Here is a 21,121-nt window from a genome sequence, read left to right as displayed (position 1 = left end):
ATTAGGGGTCCCAGTTCAAGTTCTGGCTCTATGGCTTTCATTCGTTTTGTTCTTTGGACTAAATTTACATGTTGATGCCAAGTTCAACAAAACTGGCATTAATTTATCTAATTATTTAGCTCTGGTTGTTAGTGTTGGTTTCTTTTTAACCACGCTTCAAAGGAAACTACCAATATTTGTGCTAATAGAAACCAACTAAGATTCAGAATGGAGATCATCGCTTTATGAACTAACTAGACAGGGTTGAGCTGCAGATTAAAGACCCTGGCAGGGCTACTGAAGGGCCTAGAGACCTGGGCCCACATCCAAACCTATTAAATCAAAACATTGGGGCTGGATCCAGGATAGCAGTATTTTTAAAATATCAAGGCAATTCTGTCAAGCTAAGGTTGAGAACTACTAAACTGGACAATAAAACAAATGAATGTTATTTAAAAAGACACAAGATTTCAAAAAGTAAGCAGAGTGCAAATGTTACATATACTGGCATCCATATATTGGTCTTCAACATCTAATGATAAAACAGAACCCTTCCATAACTTTGGCTATTTTAATCTAATGAACAGAATCATAGTTTGGATCATGTATTTACTCTGGGAAGAAAGCAAAAATCCTTTATATCTATAGCTGCAAAATTCAGAGTCTTAGGGCCAGTAAAAAAGAAAATATTTTTTCACCTTCCCTGGAATAAAACACTGCCCTCCTCCATGACAAAAAAAAATAATTATCGTGGGCATGGGACTAGCTGCTCCAGAATGCCCAAGTCCTACTAGGGAATTGTCTTCAGCGCTTGTAGCTCATTCCTGGCAATACTTTCTTGATGGTGGTAAATCTTTTAGGATTGAGTATTAGAAATATACAGTGATTTTAGGGTCAAGGCTAGTATGTAACACACACTGACATGCAGGGGTGCCTGTGCCGTGCGTGGGACCCGTGCTGGTGCTTTGGTGTTTGTAAATCGTCTCCAGGAAGAAGAGCAGCAGGGGTGGGGCTGATTCGACTGTCGAAACAGATCAGGGTAGAAGGGACAGAGTAAGGTCTGCTTTCTAAAAGACAAGGTGGACGTGGTGGCTTTACACATCTACACACCTGTATATTAAAGAGAAACAGGGAAATGATGGCAAAACTAAGAACTTATGGACACTTACAACACAAGTAGGTGACAAAGCATCCACACACACACACACACACACACACACACGCTCAGGCTTCTTTGTCAGAGCTCTGATGGGGCCTGAGAAGAATGCCCAAACCCTTCTGGACTCCACCACCCAGGCTGTCATCTGGTTAGGCCCTGGCCAAGGTGTTTAAAACGCGCATGAAGGTTCTATCTACACCAAATACCATGGAACCTATCTGCACAGCTGCTACTCTGCCATCCTGAAAGCTCCGAGAAGCCAACCTGACAGGGTTCCCACTGAACAAAAATGAAATAATTTCAGCTTTGAAAAGGATTATAATTGCAACCGATTGAAATCCATTAAATATGTTTGAATATGTGTTTTTATAACGACATTAAAAAGATAGGGCACTAATTATTGCATTCTGAAAAGTGATAAATATGGAGAGGGACTCAAGCATTTATATACTTTTGTATACATGCCATATCACTGGTAACCAAGTAAGAAATAAGAGAAAGTATTATTCTAAATACCTCACATACTGATTAGAAAAAGAGACAAAATTCCAAATCACCATTTTGTAATCTCAGTAATAAATTTAGGGAATGACTATCCACAGCTGCTGGCGTCACCAAGAGAGACACAGCCAGACACGATGCATCCCCAGAGAACAACATGCCACCTACAGGTGACATGGAGACAGGACCCAGTCTGATCCTGTCTTAGACCCAAGTGTCAGTTTGTACAAAGCGGAAAGGCAAAGCAACATAGTGAGCTGCAATCTTCAAAGTCTAGACTATGGAAACTCTACAGGTCAAATGCTCTGGGTTCTTCACTAAACAAAAGAAAATGAAAGTGAAGGAAGAACCGGTAGATCTAGATTTTAAATTCAGGGACTCAAAAATCCATCCATAAGAATTTTTTGAAAATGAGCCAGACTAAGGTGTAGCAATGAAGGATACACACTTAGTAACAAAACCATAATGGAACACAAAAGAAGTGATGGCTATAAACTTCGGAGTAGCACTTTCAAGAAGAACAGATTTAGGAGAGAGATTAAAATCTTCAAATCTTCTGTGGCTGCTATTGCCATCTGCCTACAATTCAGTCTGCTGATTTCTAATCAAGACTTTATATCTGGCACCTTTTTTTTTTCTAAGATGTGGTTACTTTCGTGGGAAGGGCCAGGTTGAGATCAGGACAAGACACTGGGGGATTTCTGAGGTACACCAAAAAAGTACTACTGATTGGCCTTCCTTACATATTCTCTGTGGGAAGCTGAAAAATGGTTCCAAAGACCTCCGGTCCTAATGTCTGGAAGCCATGCAGAGTGAACTTGCAGGGACTATTGAGTCACAGCTGTGGACACGGGAGATTAATCTAGATTATCCAGGCAGGCACTCCATGAAAGCGGAAGAGAGAAGTTAGTGATGTTGCCATTAAGGCGAAGTGCTCCACCTGGGCTTTAAAGATGGCAGAAGGTGCCCGGAGCCAAAGAATGCAAAGAAGCTGACCCCAGAAGCAGAGAAGGCAGGAAACAGACTTCAGAGGGACCTTGCCCTGTCCATTCCTTGTCTTACAATCAGTGAAAGTGACTTTGGACTCATGGCCTCCAGCAGTGTCGTGCTGCTATTTAAGGCCATCAACTAGCAGTGATTTTTAAGAGTAGCATAGGAAGCTAATAAACATACAAAGTCATGCAGTCTTGTGTTTTTCATTAAAATGGTGAGAATGACGGAGAGAAAGGGAGTGAGGAACTTCTGATGGGAGGGGGGTCTCTTCAATACAGTGGTGCATCAAAAATAAATCAGACACAGAAGGTTAAATATCATGTTTCTCCTACATGAAAATCCCAAAGTGTAAGTAACTGAAAGAGCGAAATAGAAGACAGATGACAAGAGTCAGGAAGGTAGACTATGTGGACAGGAAGGGAGTCTGGTGCTGGGGGAGCCAGGAGGGAGAGGAGAAGGAGAAGCAGAAGGATTGGATGTGTAGGTTTATGTTCCAACTCCCCAGGATGAGACGAATGTGTTTATTACGCATCACAGACATACACTGTCAACAAGGTGGGGACCGAGGGAACTCCGACAAACAGCAAAAACACCACAGAAATAACAAAGAAGGTGCTCACACACCAAGGAGGAGGCTGGCTAAACAGACAACTTTTAGTTTTTTCCCAACCCGTAGAACTTATACTTCTAATATTGAAAACAATAGTGATAATTCTGAATTTGTGCTCAAACATGTGAAAGAGCAGAACTTTCAGTTTCGGAGCTGTCCATGAAGACATGCTCCCTGAGGCTCCAGACGCCTATTTCCCTCACTGCCTGCTTTGGCGACAAAGCCGGGTTCCTCCTACATTTGTATCAACCACACAGACCACCCTCGCTGTCTTTATGAACTCCAAACCACACAAAACCTCGTGGTGACAGCTCCTCTCCTCCAGCTGCCCTCCCAGACCCCGGGCTTCCTGTCTATCTCCCTACCGCTGTTGCCTCTCCCTCCATATCTTACACTTTTCCGGGAGCGTTCTCACTCTACTTACTGGAAGTGGTGAAGATAATTAGAGTCGGTGAGTGATGCTTGCTACCAACTTGGATGGTGAGTACTGTGACAACCTGCACCTGCTAGTGACCTTTTGGGGACAGGCTGCTCCTTACCTTAAGAGCTATGAATGAAAGCAAACTTAAGAGTCTCTCCCTGGAGGTAGAGCAACTGCAGGGTACTTTATGAGCTTATTACCCAGGTTGGAAGGGCAGACAGAGATATCTGCACCATGTGCTTCCTGTCCCAAGCCGAGGCACAAAGATCCGCGTGTATGACAGCAGAGCCAGCTTGTTTTTAATTAATATATATATATACACACACACACACACACACACACAAACACACACACACATCCTTTAAATTTATACATATGGGCTGGGGATGTAGCTTAGTGGCACCACACCTGCCTGGCAACTGCCAGGCAGAAAAAAAAAATGTAGATATAGATATCGATTTTCTTACACTCATGTGAAATGGGAGAAATATATATATATATATATATGTATGAAATTTAAGGGTTGTATTAAATAATTTAAATTTACTTCCCAAAGAGAGTATCTGAAATCAAATGAAAATAACCTGAGGAGTGGTAGTAGACTTTAGTAACAAAGATCAAAGAAAAGTAGACTAACAGATGGAAAGTTACAATTGTGATTTCTTTTACTTATCTGTTAGGATTATTTATGGTTCAGTCTGGGTAACCCTAAAACACATACATACACACACCCCGGTAAACACTTCATCCTCAACTCTGTGTGTTGCTCTCTGGGTGGTTTCACAGTAGTCCTCCCTCCCTGTCCAAGGCTTACAGATGCATAGATTTAACCAACCTCACGTAGAAATTATCTGAAAAAACCAAATTGTGCCTGTACTGAACATGTGCAGGCTTTCCCTTGCCAGTGGTCCCTACACAATGTAGCATAACAACTATGCACCTGGCATCTAAATTACATAAGGTGTGATACGCCATCTCTGGGTGCGTGAGAACACACAAGGAAATGCGTGGGGGCGGGGGGTGCATGCCACATCTTTTCATATGAGGGAGTTGAGTCTGCAGATTTTCACGTCCATGGGTGGGTGAGTGGGCGCTGGAACAATACCTCACAGAGGCAGCTGCCCTGTACCTACAAGAAGAGAGCAAATACAGAGGTGCACACAGCATTCTAAAATCAGTGTAAAATATTCACTGAGGTTGGTGGATATGAAATTGCAGTGGCTTCTCATGACCCAGTACCTAGGTATTTGTGGAATAGAAATAGCTTATCGGTAGGAAGGGACAGAAGGTCCAGTCATCTGACTCATGGTGTCCACAGTCTTTATCAGCTCATTTCTGATATCTACAAGATGGTAGGAGACATGTCCACCACATGGGTGTGGTGTGGAGATCAAACGAGATTCCCCAGCAGAAACCTAAAAAAGAAATTTCTAAAAAAGATTCTGAAAAAGGATAATGAAAACTATTTCCAAACTATTAAGGAGAATTTAGTTAAAATTTTAGTAAAATCAGATGAGAACACAGTAGATACTATTAACTGAAGTTTTTAAAAAAAATTTAGATCCATGAAAATGTTAATGTTTCTACAGTACAAATTCTCTTTCTCTCAATAGAGAGATGACCAAATTCAATACTTTTACTTGAAAGTAAATAACTGAGATATTTTAGGCTGAGGGAATATTAGACATTATTTAATTTACCTGCCTTACTTTACAGATAACGAAGCACTTGTGTGGGTATATCACGTATTCTCAAATGAGATGAAATTGGGAATTGGATGGTAGGAAAGATATCTTTCTGAGTAGAATGTATAAATACATACCATAGAAACATATGTAGTACATATGTGGCATTAATATTTTATTGGTGGGCTCTTAGGGAAAAATTTTTCTAAAAAGTCTCCCCTAGCCAATTTTGGTGGGGTATGTTTGTAATCTCAGCGCTCGGGAGGCTGAGAGTGGAGGATTATCATGTATTTGAGGCCAGCCTGGGCCACATGGTGAGTTCAAGGCCAACGTGAAGTACATAGTGAGACTCTGTCTCTACAAAACAAAAAACAAACAAACAAAGGCTCCCCTAAAGGAGTGACAATGGATAAAGACTGAGAAAGTCTAGACCAACCTTAAATGACAGTCCAAATGTCCTAGTTAAATACGGCCCTCACTCCAGTCTCCTGCAGCAATCACGGACATTCTATCTCTGAAAATGACACAATTCTGCACACATCCCATTTTCTTCAAGAACAACAGAATACTGTTAAGATATAATTAATTACTCAGGATTTAAGTTGACGGTGAAAATATTACCTATAGCTTTCTAGCAGTAGGAGCTATTATTCCAGAAATACTATGTAGAAGTAAAAGAAAACTTGACTTCAGATATATTTACTTCTGAACAGAAGGCTTACCTGGCTTCAGGTGAAGGCTGGGACAAGAGCCAACAAGAGTGGGGAGGTGAGTGGCAGCCACGGAGCCTGAAGTCTTGTGGCATGAGCAGGAGAATGATCACACCTCAGTGATTTGTAATCTTAAACTATTTTTAATTTCTCAGTATGTAAAAATGAGTATCCTACCCGGAAACCAGTGATAATAGTTTCAACAAATTCTTTAGAATCGATAGAACCAGTCAAGTAACTAGACTCTTGTCGCATAACCCTACCCAAAATACTTACAGCAGTATTTCACTGTATCTTCTAATACAGAATTAAAACTAATCACACAATTCCCCAAATGGAAAGAATTCCAGACATCACTGTAACCTCTTCGTGTATGCACAGGGAATCACAATGTTCAAATTGTGACCTAGATTTTTCTTTTTAAATCTGATTCCACAGAGCTGAATCAGGGGCGTCACAATTGCTCAAAAATAAGAGAACAGACATTTTAAGTGAGCCTGAAAATGTTTCATCTTCGAACATCACTGGAACTATTATTTAGGTTTTTCAAATTCTTGAGTGTGAGAACTGCAGTATTAGTTCGTGATCTATTGTTGTTGTGGCCCAGACACCTGAAGATAGGAAACATGAGGTTCTCTCCGAGAGGTTCTGCTATTCTAAGTCTTCCTAGATTCTCATATGACAGAAACACAGCCACAAAAAAGATGACAGCCATTATCAGGAAGCCAACTGCCTGTTTCCCAAGCACAAGCAGAACATGTATAATTACTGAATAAAGACAGATGTTTAAAATAAGGTGGAATTTGGATAAATGAGACATGTGGTTGTTAAAGCACCTACGGCCACACAGGGAAAGGTAAGATATCTACATAACTAATGAAAAAACAGACTTTTTTTTTTTTTGGTCTAAGAAGTCATTTTGGTTAATCTGCAATTTCTAAGTTCTACACAAAAATCCAAGAGTTTTCTACAATGTCTAAGAAAAGTATTAAGACATTTTCACACTGATATATTCACAAACAGTCTTTAAAAACTTACATTGGATTTAATCTTGAATTTTATGGCTGTCCTCCAAGCAATGGTCAACGTGGAATAAAACAGCCTTACATCGACAGTACGAAAGAAAACAACTGAGTGCTTACTCCAAGCTAAAAAGGTAGGACTTCTGGGTTGGGTGGATGAGAAAAAGTTTGCCACATTGGAAACATGGTAGAATTTAGAGACTAAAATAGTCTTTACAACACTTAGTCACTTTTTCTATTGTCTAGAGTCCGATTTGATTAATTCTTGGTATTGAGAGGCTAAAAAATGTTACAATCATCTGTAGGAAAATTTGTTCCATGAGAAGCAGTGCTTTTCAACTAGAATAGGAGAAAAAGCAGAGCTTGTTAACTATTTCTGGCTTAAAACAAGAAAAACAAACTAACAAGCTCTTTAAATAAATACTTTCTAATCATCAGTCACTACTATAAAATAGGTCATTTCCTCAACAGCAGAGTATGTGGGATCAGAACATTTATATATCAACAATATTAATGTCTATACTTCTAAGCAACAGAAACAGAAATGCTGCTACTAATTAAGGCACTCTAAATTATAACATTTACCATTACATATACATCTAACACTGAAATTATAAACCTTTAGCTATTTTAACGATAAAGTTTTAGCATTTCTCAGCATGCACAAATAGCTAATAATTTGAAAAGGACTGTGAAACATAAAAAATGTGAAACGTGCTTATTCTACTTTAAAAACATTAGCCAAGTAAAGGTTTTAAGTTAGAATTGCTTGATGATGATCAAATAAGAACTCTTCCCCAAACCATGGCTGTAAAGTCTTCTATGCAATTATGAATGATGCTCTAATGGAAAGGCCATGCAGAATCATAAATCCTCAGAAATTTCTATTGCATCTCTCACTTTGATCTTCCAGCCAGCAAGGCGAGGGGTTCTTGAGGGTTTTATAGCAACGATGCCATTTGTCATAAAGAATCATATGTTACGGTTTCACAGGGAGGGAAGCAAGAGGGACGTGGTATAGGAAGGAAAGGTTCTACTGACAATTAAAGCTGCACGATGCTAAACTCCATTATGAAGACAAATAGGAAGGTACAGCTTCATTGTTGAAAACCATTTTCCTCCTATCAGTCCAAAGATTCATGCATCAATATTGTAGATGAACTGTTAATTACAAAATCAATTAAAAATTATTTCTAAAAACAGTCACGCGGCCCCGGCTCTCACGGGGGCAATTTGGGCAGAAGGGCTCGTCTCACCAGGACCGCACCAAATCACAGAGTCGTCATCCACAAGGAAGCAAAAGCAATCTGGTTTTTCATTTTTCAGCGCGGCTGAGCCCAGCCTGAGATTGATTGTCACATATGGCCCCAGAAAACAAACTGTCAATACCTTGAATGCTGCAGAATTTGAACAAATAGCCATCCGCCCATTCAAGCCACTCATTGCATCCCATTTAACAGATTTTATTGACAGTTTCCTTCTTGTAATTAAAGGGAAAACTACTGGCCGGCAACCAAGATAAAGTTCAAAGATAGGGTCACAACAAAAGCAGATGGAGGGGCACGGTGTGACTGTCCAGGCCCAGCATCAGAGCGCGTTATTGACACACAGGTATCTAATGATCAGCTCGTCCTCAAGGAGGGATCTATCCTGAACTTATGCAAATGCTGGGAGGACTTAAGACCACAATAAAGCATTCCGAGGGGCACAAAGGGGAAGACAACAAAGCAACAACGATTTTTACTTATCAGAGGCTGCTCTCTATTTTAGCATGCTCCAGTTCAAATGCAAAGAACATTTATCCCGCCATTCTTAACCCTTACTGAGTAGGGGGAACCTGGCAAGCGAATACTCCTTCCTTCTGCAGAATCTGCTTTCTGAAGAATTCCAGAATGGAAGAGATGGAGTATTCTTTGATAGCCAAAATGAAAAGCAATGCTAAATGTATTTTCCCCATAGCCAAATTTGTATTTCTGAGGGGGAGTAGTTTGGGCAGGTCCATAGCTCATGCACAGTGACTTGTGTTTAGAAAACAATGGGGTGAATTCTGTCTCGAGGGTGCCGACTTCTGCTACTCCTTCGAGAGCTTCTGGCTTGTGATGGGCCCATTAGTAAATGCAATAGGAGTAAACCTTTCAATGAGCAAGTAAAATGAAAATAATTGTAAGAGTATTTTTCTCCTTTCTAACTTTTTACTAGAAAGCTATTCTGACGATCGTGTCTCTGACTCACATGGAATTTGCAAACTAGGCCTTGTAAATTCCTGAAAGGTTAAGAGAAGGGGTAAGACAGACATTAAAAAAAATTCAACAAGCACCATGCCAAAATGCCAACCTGAATTAGCGAGAGCGATCGCTTTGAGGGTGACAAATTCTTCTTTCTCCAGCTTCATGCTCTTGTATTTCTTTACCAGCTGCAGGATAGCATTATTTAGGTCAAGAAGCCCTGCTAATTTGGACTGGTCTTCGTCCATTATATAATCGTCTGCATAGACAAGTTCATCCTCAAACGAAAGCGACCGGTATACGACACCGAGGATCAAGATTTCCATCCAAGCACTCTGCAGGAGGCTCATCTGGTCGGCCAGGGACAGTGTGGAGAAGCCTGCAGGAGACATGGGCAGATCAGGTTACTTTGCGGCTATCACTTCAGAGCGAGACATTAGTTCCCGAGGTACTCGGCCTCTGCACAGAGCTCGGAAGGATGTGAGCTCTGATCAGAAGCCCTTCACATTTCCCCCTGGTCACCTTGTGGACAGCCAAGGAAAAGTCACACTCCAGCCTCAGTTTGTTGGTATTTTCGTAGGTTTTATGGACACAGCTGGGGGACCTATAATAGAGGCATGGTGTTCTTTCTTGCACTTGCAAGGCAAATGCCACATAGCTTCGATATTTGATGTCTGGCTGATGTGTAACAAGAAGTCAGATTTTCAACTACCTAAATTTGAAGAACTGGTGTCGGTGAACACAATAAAAGTAAAGCAAAACATAGCAAAACAACAACCCACAAAGGAAAACGAACAGCTCAAGCTACCCAAGACTATGACTTGGACACATTTCCTGTCACAGTCACAAGACAGTGGATTATGCAACCAGATGAGATAACAGACTATTTTGTCCTCACTAATGTTTACTAGGAATTTCTTTTGAAAGTGATGATTACTGGTATACAAATGATCAGAATACCTAGACCCCTGGCCTCACCACCAAACAGAAAAGCCACAGTGTATTTATATTACTAAGCATCAATTTAGTTAAAACGTTAAATATAAAAATAAATGGGTGTAAAATACATAATAGATAAAGTGAACTAGGAAGAAAAGGTCCAAAGGGGAAGGGAAAGAGGAAGAGGGGGAGGGAAAGAAAAAATGTGAGAAAAGGAAAAAACAGGATCCAAGGCTTTGTAAATAGGGAGGGGTGGAGGGGTCAAAGGGAGGGCAGGGGAAGGGGGAAAATAAGAACCAAGATACATCATGTACAGGTTCAAATTCCTCATGATGAATGTCATCATATTGTATACCTAAAATGTACCAATAAACTTACTGAATTAGGGTCAGGGATTTAGCTCAGTGGTTCTGCCGCCTGCTGTGCAAGTGCAAGGACCCGAGTTTGATCCCCAGTAGCAAAATAAATAAATAAATAAACTTATTGAATTAAAAAGTAATTGGGTGTGGTGGATTGATTATGAAAACAGCTAGATCCTGAAGTGAATGTTTAGATACTAGCTAGTTCACCCTGAGCAGGTGAATCAGCTTTACTTTAATTTTTGCATTTGGGAAATCTAAACTCCATTGGAACACTAGTTTACCATACTACACATTATTTTTTATCTAAAGTAGCTCATTGATTACATTCACACGTGTACATATAAAGTCCCTTCTAAGTCTGAGAAAACACATGCAAACAATAAAGCTTTAATAAAACTTTTGTTCCATAAGGAAAGAAAAAGCAGTTCAGCTCAGTCTACTCAGGAGTAAAGATTTCGTATTCTATGTGAATGTCTCCATGAAGATACCTGATGGTCAGATGCTTTTTTCAAGAATCCTAAAAAAGAAGTATTTTACTGCTAAGGAAGGGTATGAGGAGGAATTCCAAGAATGACCACGTACCCCTATGGTTCATGAAAGCGATGGTACCAAGATTCAAAGTCCTGCCACCAGTACTTCACAGAACGGGGAACAGGTAGAATAATGCAACTTAAGAAACCTCTTTGTAGCCCCCTCTAGACATTATTACCCAAACCAGGAATATCTACCTACACCCAGCCTTGTTAGGCTCCTGGTTATTAGGGTCACTGTCATTTTTATTCCCATCAAATGGTTCACATCCCACACCGTATTAGAAGCTGCAGCCCAGTAAAGAAAGGAAACAACTTCCTGGAATATGGGTGCAAATTAGTGGGTGGCCACTGGGTACCCATAAGCAAGTGCTGAATAAAACCAACTGGGCTGCGTCCAGCTTTGCTGAGGGAGCTTTGCAGCGCATGGACAGGGCCCTGGCTTCACTGTCAAGGTGCTCACGGGTTATCTGATACGGGTCCTTTTGGCCTGGCTGTATACTTATTTTTCTTCTCCTTCTCTTGTATTTGTCACTGCAATTTGGACTTAAATTAGAGATGGAGCAACTGATAGCATTTGGAATTGAGACTCAGAAAAGAAACGTGCGTGAAGACCTAAGAATCGGTTTGGGTCCAGGAGTTTTTGACTTGGGGAATGTTACGCCCCACAACAAAATGCAAAAACCAGGGTGCTCTTCTCTCCTGCTCCCCTTCGCAGCACCCATCCCCTAAGAAGAAGGTGCAATGCAAATTCAAATGTCCAGCTCAAGAAAAAAGAACAGGGGTTTCTTCTGCAAAGTGAATCAACACGAAATGAACGATGGTTCCGAGCAGATGGAAGATTCGTGGCAAGCAGAAGCCAGGACCCGAGTTGGCCCTGGCTTCTGTCTTCCTTTTCATGCTACGAGCAGCAGTTTCTGTGTGGCCAGACGGTCAGGGACAGCCTCGTTCTCCCTCCCAGACGCCGCTGTTAGTAAATAGATTTACACATCCCAATCTCCACACATCTTTCTGCCGAATAATTAAAAGCAGGATGATTAGTTTATTGAGTGGAAGGAGGAACTTTTTTATTGAGGTCCAACCACGATTTTATCAGGGCCAGCACTTTTACGGTTGTCAGGGGGGTGCAGGCATCCAATTTTTCTTATCTGCCTGATTAATACAAACGCTGTTTCAGGACGCATTAATTAACAGATACAAATCTACGTTCTCATGGAAGGATCAATACGGAGAAGAAAAGAGGCATCAATGTGAATTTAGTGCTGATGATGGAGAAGGCGCTATCGACATTTACGTGCCCGGAAACTTTAAAGTTGCACCGGGGCCCCTTTGTCCCTGTGATTCAGAAATTAACAATTTTGCAGCCACAACAATGTTTCACACATCTCTTTGGGGTTTAATTAAGCAAAAAGCAATAAAATTTCATTTTTTTAAAGGTTGCTCTTGCCATTTGCTTTTTTTTTTTCTGTGAGTATGCTTTATCCTTTGTGCAAACCTAACTTTTTCCTTTCATTTCTCCTTGAAATAAAGAGAGGAGAGAAAAGGTAAGAAAAAGGTACTTTTTTGGTTTTGATCAGGAAGCTGAGGGTACAAAAGATTTGGGAAGTTTTCTTTCAGCTGAGAGAGGAAGTGTAATTTTTAGGAAAGGACTACCCATGCTTTACAAAATAAAATAAAAGTCTGGTTTTCTATCTCTTCTCTGTCTAGAAATAGGTGTCTCCAAGTTTAACCCTTGACTACCACCCCTGCAATGTACAAGCTGGTCTGAGGAGCGCTCCTGCCCTGCTCAGGAGCAGCTCCCAGCCCTGGTTTGCCTAGCACAGTGTCAACAGGATTTCGCTTTCTCTTCTGTAAGAGACGCAGAACATCAGTGAAGACCAAAATAAAAAGTACGTAACAGGAAGCAGGCAGAGCTTTTTCAGGTGGGAAGGGAAGCGAGATGGAAGGGGGATGGGGGAGGGAAGGGTGGGGGAAACAACTGAACAAAAATTGGAAGCGTGGCTTTTCCAAGTGGGAGTTAGCCACGAGTTGGAAGGAGCAGAGACGGATGGGTGGGGAAGGTGCAGAACAGAATTAAGTTGCGTATGTGTGCGTATCAGCTCCCCGCAATCAATGCGATCACTGTATACTGCAGACGTGCACTCATAAGAATAGAGGTTTTAATTCCAGAAAATTATTTTATTGCCCTTCCGGATTGCTAACTATATTGAGCATCCATAAAGACACATGGATAAAATAATCTTATCAATCGACCTGAGGAAAGTATAAACACCGGAAGGACTCAGACCTAAAGAAAAATGCATGTTTTAGTGAACTAGGTTAAGCAATTTTCTACAAACATGATTTATCTACTGGCTCACACCAACTTGTATCCAAATGATAATCACTTGTTTGTGCTTTTACCAGGCAGTGCGTGTGTGTGAGTGCATGCATGTATATCTGTGGGTGTGCGTGTGTGTGTGCATGTGTGCGCGCGTGTAGTTTACAGCTAGCAGGTTACAAGTTTGAGGTCCTCACTGCCTACAGCATTCAGCTACCTTTGTAGAGAAACCTCTTTCCCAAGTGAAATAGGATACACTTTGCAGCTGTGTCATTTGAACTTCATGTTTTATAGTCCCGGGATCTGAATCTTGGGTGGGTGACAGGTTACGGTTTTAAATGTTCAGCTGTATTACGACTTTTTAAAATACACCAATACCTCGGCATTTCTTTTTCCTGGCCAGCCACTGCCTGCTCGATGCACACTTCTGACAACTCTGATCTCTCTTCATCTGGGTCCTGGAGTCGGTGCTGTTTAATGTATCCCAGGCATTGTGCTCAGAGGACTGACTCCCCTGACCCGGAGTTAACCAGCGTGTTTATGTGTGCTGCAGTGTGTTCCAAGTAAAGCGCATGACACTTGGGAGCAACATCATTTGGAACAACTAAAATCTTCTCGAGAGGCAGGCACCCCAGAGGTAACGGCTTGCAGAAAGCGTGCTCCCTGCACCCTTCTGCCTTCTGCAGCCACAAACTTCAGAGGCTCAGGGTAGTGCCACAAGCACTCCTCGAGTATATTCTTCCCCCAGCCTGGCAAACGGATGCACTTTGCAGCCAACTTACAAAAAAGGCTAAGCATTTAAAAGTGTGAAGGGCAAAAAATATCTGACGGCTAGTCTTCAAAAATACACTTGCATTTCAGAAAGCATAAATGTTTACTTCCTGAACAGAGTGTTGACAGAAATAGGCTGCAGCTCAGGCCTTTGGGTTTAACCCCTGCTAGGCATTTTCTTCTCAGCTGCTTTCTTGAAACTCAGAGCAAGTACTTTAAATCTTCAGGGTGTCTCCTAATATCAGGTAATCATGGCATTGATTTCCCTGCTTACACTTTTTGAACTGTACTCTGTGTTCCTCAAAAAAACCAAAAAAACCCCAAAACGGATGCTTTTGAACAAACACCGCATCATATAGGAACTGTACCTGACTCATGTACATGAAGTTTGGCCGGAGAAGACAACACAAGCATAGCATAAGTGTAGCATAAGAAGAGTCCTTCTTTCCCATACCACACCTAATGCTTACAAGAACCAGGAAGAAAACAACAACAGTGGCCCTGGGCTTTGGTCTTAGCTACCGTCAGACACCCAGGCATACACCCCTTGTTAGAAAAAAACTCACACTGCATTTCTAAGCTACTTGCTCTTTTCACTTAAGGTCAGATGGATCACTTGGTCCATGGCTGCCTAAACACACAGCTCTGATTCTTCCTACGTATGCGCGTGTAGGGTGTGTGTGTATTTCACAAACTGGAGCTCACTGGGAGTACAGTTAAGCACCCACAGATGGTTCGCTGCCAAAGTGGAAGCTGGCATATCCACACAGTGCTACCAGAAGCATTTTATTTAAACATTTTCTTTAAAGGGGATGATAATGAAACTCTCTATATTACTAAATTTTTGATTTTTAACTACATGACTAATTATCTAGTGCCTAAGGATGAGATGGCTACAAGTGTCCTTCGAGGCTGACCTAGTCCAGGTTTAAGTGATTTAAATGAAATAAGAACTGGTACGGGCAAAATGTCAGAAGAGCTGACAAAAATGGGAAAGAGCTCCCTTTCTGTTTAATTTGATCAATTGTTGGGACATTTGTGGCTTCCATAAGAAATATGTTTCTGTCACCATTTCCATACTTTCAAGTGGGTTTCACGTAGATTTCATGGAGCCATTCTGTTAAAGAAAGGCAATTTCCCAGGACAAATGCACAGGCATAAATATTATGTGTGTGTGTCAGAATGAACCACCTTCAATAAAATCGAGCAAGTGATTTGGGTAGTTGTGAGCAGCTAAAGCGAGGGGAAACAACTGTAACAGTAACAGATACCCATCCAAGTCCAGACAGAACTGCCACTGATAACTGAACCCCCGGTGTAACCGACCACCGGCCACCGGCCACCGGGAGGATTATCCCAAGAGAAGAACAAACAATGGGCTCATTCCTGGGCACCGCCCCCCACCCCAGCATGGGGTATAGGCCTTCTGAAGTAATTTCCCTGGTTTCCCAGTACAGTTTGCTAGAAACATTGCATTATATGAGATAAAGAGAAATATTCCACCGAGCCACACAGGAAACCCTCAGCACCAGGCAGGGATTTTTGTTTGTTTGTTTTCCCTGTGAGTGGGTGGATTTTAACGAGTGTCAACCTACCTTGAAAAACTGGTGACAGGGCAGACAAATGCCACATACCAGGAATGTGCAGGACATCGCACGGAGCACAAGGCTCCTCTCCGGGGTCTTTCACACCCACTTCCCGCCACTTCTGAATGAGTACAGAGATCTGAAATCATTCCCTGAGTGTCTCCCCACCATCTTACTTGGACTCACATTACTTTCTCTGCCCTTCATCTGAGCCAGCACTTCATCTGAAGGCAAACACGGGCTGAGCTGCTGAACGGTGGGAATCGAGAGGCGTTCTTTTCCTACAGACTTTTAACTGTTTTTTAAGTTGAAAATAAGAAAGTTCTTTCAAGAAAGCTACCCTTTATTACATGGCTGAAATCTGTATGACCATAAAGAAAAAACAAAACCAACTCTGAACAATGCGAGACTTTTTAAGGAGTCTGTAAAATGTCATTACCAGTGATGCTTTGGGGTGAGACAGATACCGAACAGGGAAGACTGGTTTGGGAGCCCCATTTCTGATTTACCAGGAAAAAGAACCTGTGCTTGAATCTGGCTTGCTCTACCATGACTAGCAGGACCAGGTGGAGAAGTAGCTCACCCCCTTACAGGGGGTGGAACAGTGATCCAAGGAAAGCCAGCCCAGCTTGGGCCCTAGGACACATATTGGGGCTCCTAGATCTTGATATTGTACTTTAAAAAACGTATAACTGATTATTGTGTAACAGGAAGAAAAGGTCTAAAGGAGCAGGGGAAGTGGGAGGGGTAGGGGAAAGGAAAGAAGGGAAAAGAAAAAATATGAGAAAAGGAAAAAAGTGGAAACAAAGTCTTTGTAAAAGGGAAGGGATGGCAGGGGAATGGGGAAAAAAATAAGAACCAAGATGCATAATGTAAAGGTACAAGATCCCAATGATGAATGTAACTGTATTGTATACCTAAAATGTACCAATAAACTTAATGGGAAAAAAAAAAGAAAAAAGAAACGCACGGCAAAGATGGTACAAGCGCTTTTTCACGAATGCAGTGAATGTTTCCAAAGGCACTGGCTATATGTGAAGTGCTCTGCTTCCACTTCCCCTATGTAGGTCTTTATTTAGAACCACTTACACCCTGGTAGAGCCCTGCCAAGATTTCTTAACTTCCACCGGTCCTCTTTGATTTGTACTGAAAGTGGACATTTTAATCTTATGACCTAACTCCTTCTCTTACGTATTTATACAGTAACCATTCACAAAAGACTTTACCAATGTCACAATGGCTTCTGTCACTCTAAGTGCCTATCATCTTTCTCCTAGTTGTGTAATTATTTTGACAAGGTGTACATTTGTTTTCGGAAAACAAATGTTCACTGTCTCTTTCTAGTTGCTCGAATGAAAAATAACACATTTACTTTCTTTTCATAAATTCTTAGGAAATTCTGAATTTAATTGTTGAAAAGCCAAAGTTAAAAACTGCTCAAGGGGACATTATCCACACTTAAAAGATGGAGAAAACCTGGATTTTATCATTGTTGGTTTTTCTTTCAGAAGCAAAGACAGCAAAAAGAAGGTAGCAATGAAAATGTATCCATAGAGCATCTGCCTCTCAGTGCCTTTTAAAACCACAGACTTCACTGAGTGCTCAGTTGTAACAAGGATTTGCCACGGGACAGTCTTGGGTCGGAACATAGGGTGCAGCCCCTGCCCACGGTGAGCAGCAAACTGGACACTGACAAAGAATGAAGATGGAACTTCTCTCTTATGACCTTTTGCCGTGTCTGAACATGAAGCAATTTAAATGGCACTTAGGCATCGACTTATGAAGTGAATCTGTGTATGCATTCATATAAAAGAATTTTGAATAAGAATCATTTCTGGGCTAGGGATTTAGCTCAGTGGTTCTGCCGCCTGCCTTGCAAGTGCAATGTCCCAAGTTCGATCCCTGATACCAACAAAACAAAACAAAATGAACCAAAAAAAAAAAAAAAAAGAATCATTTCCACCCGCTGTAGGAGCTGGCTCAGCCACCGAAACAGCCCTCTGTAGAGAAGTAAAGATATTCTATATAATGCAGCAGGATCTGCTCAAGTCTAAAAGAAATCAGGCAGAACCTTTAGAAAATAAAGCAGAGGGCCCAAAATATCTTTAATAAATCAGAAGCAAGTTCTCATTAACTGGTGTAGACTTTGGGTTTTTTTTCCCCATTTATTCTACAGACTTGGAGGAGTTTGAATTTTAAGGATACAAATTATATATGTTGGACACCAACCACAGTTTTTCATTTTAGAGATACAAGGAGAAATACAAGAAGAATAATTTTGCTAAAGTAAATTTTAGAATCAAAAATACACTTTTTCATTTTGTCCTAGCATGTGCTAAGCCCTGGGTTCAATTCTTGGTATCAGAAAAAAAATACACTTTTTAAATCATCCAGAGTCTTAATAAATTAACCAGTTATTGATAAAGCAGGTCATTTGTCAGACTTCAGCAAGAGCCCATGTGCCTCTAAGACTCATCAGAACCACTGGAGAGATCAAGGAAGGCAGAATTGCGGGCTGTGAGGCTGCCCAGCAAGTCTTTTTGTTGCAGTTTTCCCTTGCTGAAAGCCACACGGAAACATGAGCCAAGGCACAGAAGGTATTTGCATCCAAAGAAACGAGGAAATTTCACACAAGTTCACTGGAAGAGTTGAAGGCTGAATTTCAGCTACCAGCCCCAAGAGTACAGCTGTGACCATCTTGTGTATTTTCACTGAGGTGACCAAGAGCTGATCGTAGCTGGGATCACCAAAAGAAAATCACGTATAATTTCCATGTTAATTTTTAGCAACTTCTTCAAATCTTATTAAACTCCTCTATTTGGCCCCTTGACATAGAAATATAAATTCCACAAAAGAGCACCAATTATCAGAGATGTGCTTGTGGAGTTAACAGTAATCCCTTCCCTTTTCTCGGTTTTCTATTTTTTTTTTTTACTGTTTTGGGGACAGGGTCTCACTATGTTGTTCAGTCTGGCTTGAATTCACTGCACTCACTATGTAGCCTGGCTGACTTTAAACTCATGGTGATCCTCCTGCCTCAGCTTCCTAAGTGCTGGGATTACAATTACAAGTAAAGCAGGAAGAAAAGAAAGAAAGGACACTTTCAGGTATGCTTTTCTCAATTTTCTTAAAATAGACACTGTAACTCAGTATCTGTAACATACGCCCTCGAAGGAGGAGAGGCAGGAAAAAAGAATTCAGATGTTCTGCATAAACGCAAGTTAAAGGATTTACGGCACAGGCCATTAAAAACAAAGTGTCATATGTATTCATGAAAGTTCCCAGGAGAAATATGTTATCCATGAGATTCGTGTCATAGATGTGAAACTATAGCACGCTGACCCTGAAACCCCACATTCAGAGAAAATGAGACACCCACCCGCCTGGAAGGCTGCGAGATCTGGGTGCAATCTGCGCCAGGCGGCGTGGAAAACAGCCTCTCTGAGTTCCAGCCCCAAGAGCTGAGCTTGAGTCAGGCAGGCTCGGGCTCACACGCTGCTGCTTTTCTCTGTGGCTAATGAAGATCTGCTGACGAGCAGCACTGGCGCTGGCTGGCCCGGGGCTAGGTCATTACTGCCTGGCACTGCTTCCCTGGGAGGCGGGCTGGCTCCTGTGCTCCTGACCACAGACTCAGCCCCTGTGATTCCTCCTGCCCGGCCTCCTTCTGACGAAGTCCCCAGACTGGAAAACTGGCCCAGTAAAGATGAAACAAAAACACAAACAGGCGAGCACACAGCTCTGGGAATTCCCGAACACGGCAACACAGAGTCATGCAGCAGGCGCAAAGGGCTGCCTGTCGTATTTACCATGGATCCATACACAAGTCAAACCTGTGTCCCCAGGTACAGTAATTCTCTCGGAGAAATTCTTCCTCTCAGCAGTGGAGAGGAGGGGACCGACAGGGCTGCCATCAGAAGCTCTTAGCTGTCATTCCTCTCCTCCCTAAACGAACAGGCTGTGTGGCAGCCTCCTGCTTTGATCTGTTGCGAAGGGTGTTAAACCTCTGAATCCCCCTCTCGGCTTTTGCTGTGACCTGTCCTTTTTATGTGACAGAGACCCTGCTAATAAGCTCAGAAAGTCCTAAGAATCCCTGTGTGAGGCTGACTGGAGGAAATAGGCAATGCCCATGGGTTACCATCCACGGATACACGTACTCGGAGGTCACACTGTTTCTTAACTTGATCCGAGGAGCAGCGAGACACCCCTGGAAAGGGAGACTCTTCCACCTGGAGCAGCCCAAAATGAGAGGGGGAAAGGAGAAAGGGAAACGCTGCCCGAGTCTAATACACCTAATTAGCCATCGCAGACTCTTAATTGCATACATTAGGATGATTCCATAGTGGAGATTAATTCTAAATATACCCAAGCAGCTGGTTAAGATGCCATGGATTACAGTGTGGACTGTACTTTTCCACTTAATTAGATATCAAAATTAAGCAGCAACAAGCATCCTGACATAACGGGGATCAAGCCGCTGCCTGGCCTCCCAGAGCTGCACTAAAGTGACCGCTAAACAGGCGCACAGATGGAGAGATATTAAATGCCGCACTGGAAAGTAATTTCAAATAATAAAATATCAATATTTACATTTTAATTACCCCTACTGAGAGCCACTCTGTCATTTTCACTATTGCCGACGCAGCAAGGGGTAGTGGAATGACATTGCGGCTCTGGTGGCAATGACTATTTTGTTTCCATTAAAGAATGACAAGTGTTTCAGACGCAGTGACTCTCGGTGTGTGAACAAGAATGACTGCACATCAGAAAATTCCTATTAAGGGACTAAGTGCCTCACCAAGAGAATTCACTCTGAGCAGCAGTGTCTCCTTGGAGCACATAATCCTTTCCAAATTTTCTGTGGAAAGTTTATTATTGGGGAGGCCCAGGGGAAGTTTTAGTCTCCTATGAAATACTTAGATCCGTAAAATGTTAATATGATGATAGTCAATTTAAAAACAATGATACTTGATGCGAACAAATATCCAGGAGTTCAGTGCAAATCACAGCGAGGTTGGGAGGTTTTGCTTTTCATATTCTCTCATTACAATCGACAGTCCCATTGATGATTTTCCTCCCAGCCATGTCTGTTGCTTACAAAGTTCGCGGGGATGGCTTAGCAGCAGCACTAGAAAAATGTTAGGCTTGCTTCCACTATCTTTTCATTATTGTTTTATCATACCCAACCATCTTGATCACTATTCCACCAACAAAAACACTAAAGTCAAGAATGGGTCATAATTTGTGTAAGTGCATGCATGTGTATGTATATGACATATTTGTCTTTAGCTTCTGCTATTTTTTAAATACA

The 21,121-nt window shown here is 41.7% G+C and overlaps 1 protein-coding gene across 16 annotated transcripts in view; it reads right to left on the bottom strand.

Annotated features, from left to right (window-relative positions):
* Esrrg (estrogen related receptor gamma) overlaps nucleotides 1-21,121 on the bottom strand; it is a 538,714-nt gene that overhangs the window by 30,718 nt on the left and 486,875 nt on the right. For all 16 annotated transcript variants that reach the window (XM_087209790.1, XM_087209791.1, XM_013066531.3 and 13 more), the window contains one exon: nucleotides 9,415-9,684. In XM_087209790.1, the coding sequence (XP_087065916.1) occupies nucleotides 9,415-9,684 (270 nt within the window). The remainder of the gene's footprint in view (nucleotides 1-9,414; nucleotides 9,685-21,121) is intronic.

This window comes from Heterocephalus glaber, unplaced genomic scaffold (assembly GCF_053883595.1).
Source record: "Heterocephalus glaber isolate CG9 unplaced genomic scaffold, H.glaber_assembly_v1.0 deba00001067, whole genome shotgun sequence".
In the NCBI taxonomy this organism is placed as follows: Eukaryota; Metazoa; Chordata; class Mammalia; order Rodentia; family Bathyergidae; genus Heterocephalus; species Heterocephalus glaber.
Note: the sequence above shows the minus strand (reverse complement) of the source record. Positions and strands in the feature narration are given on the sequence as shown.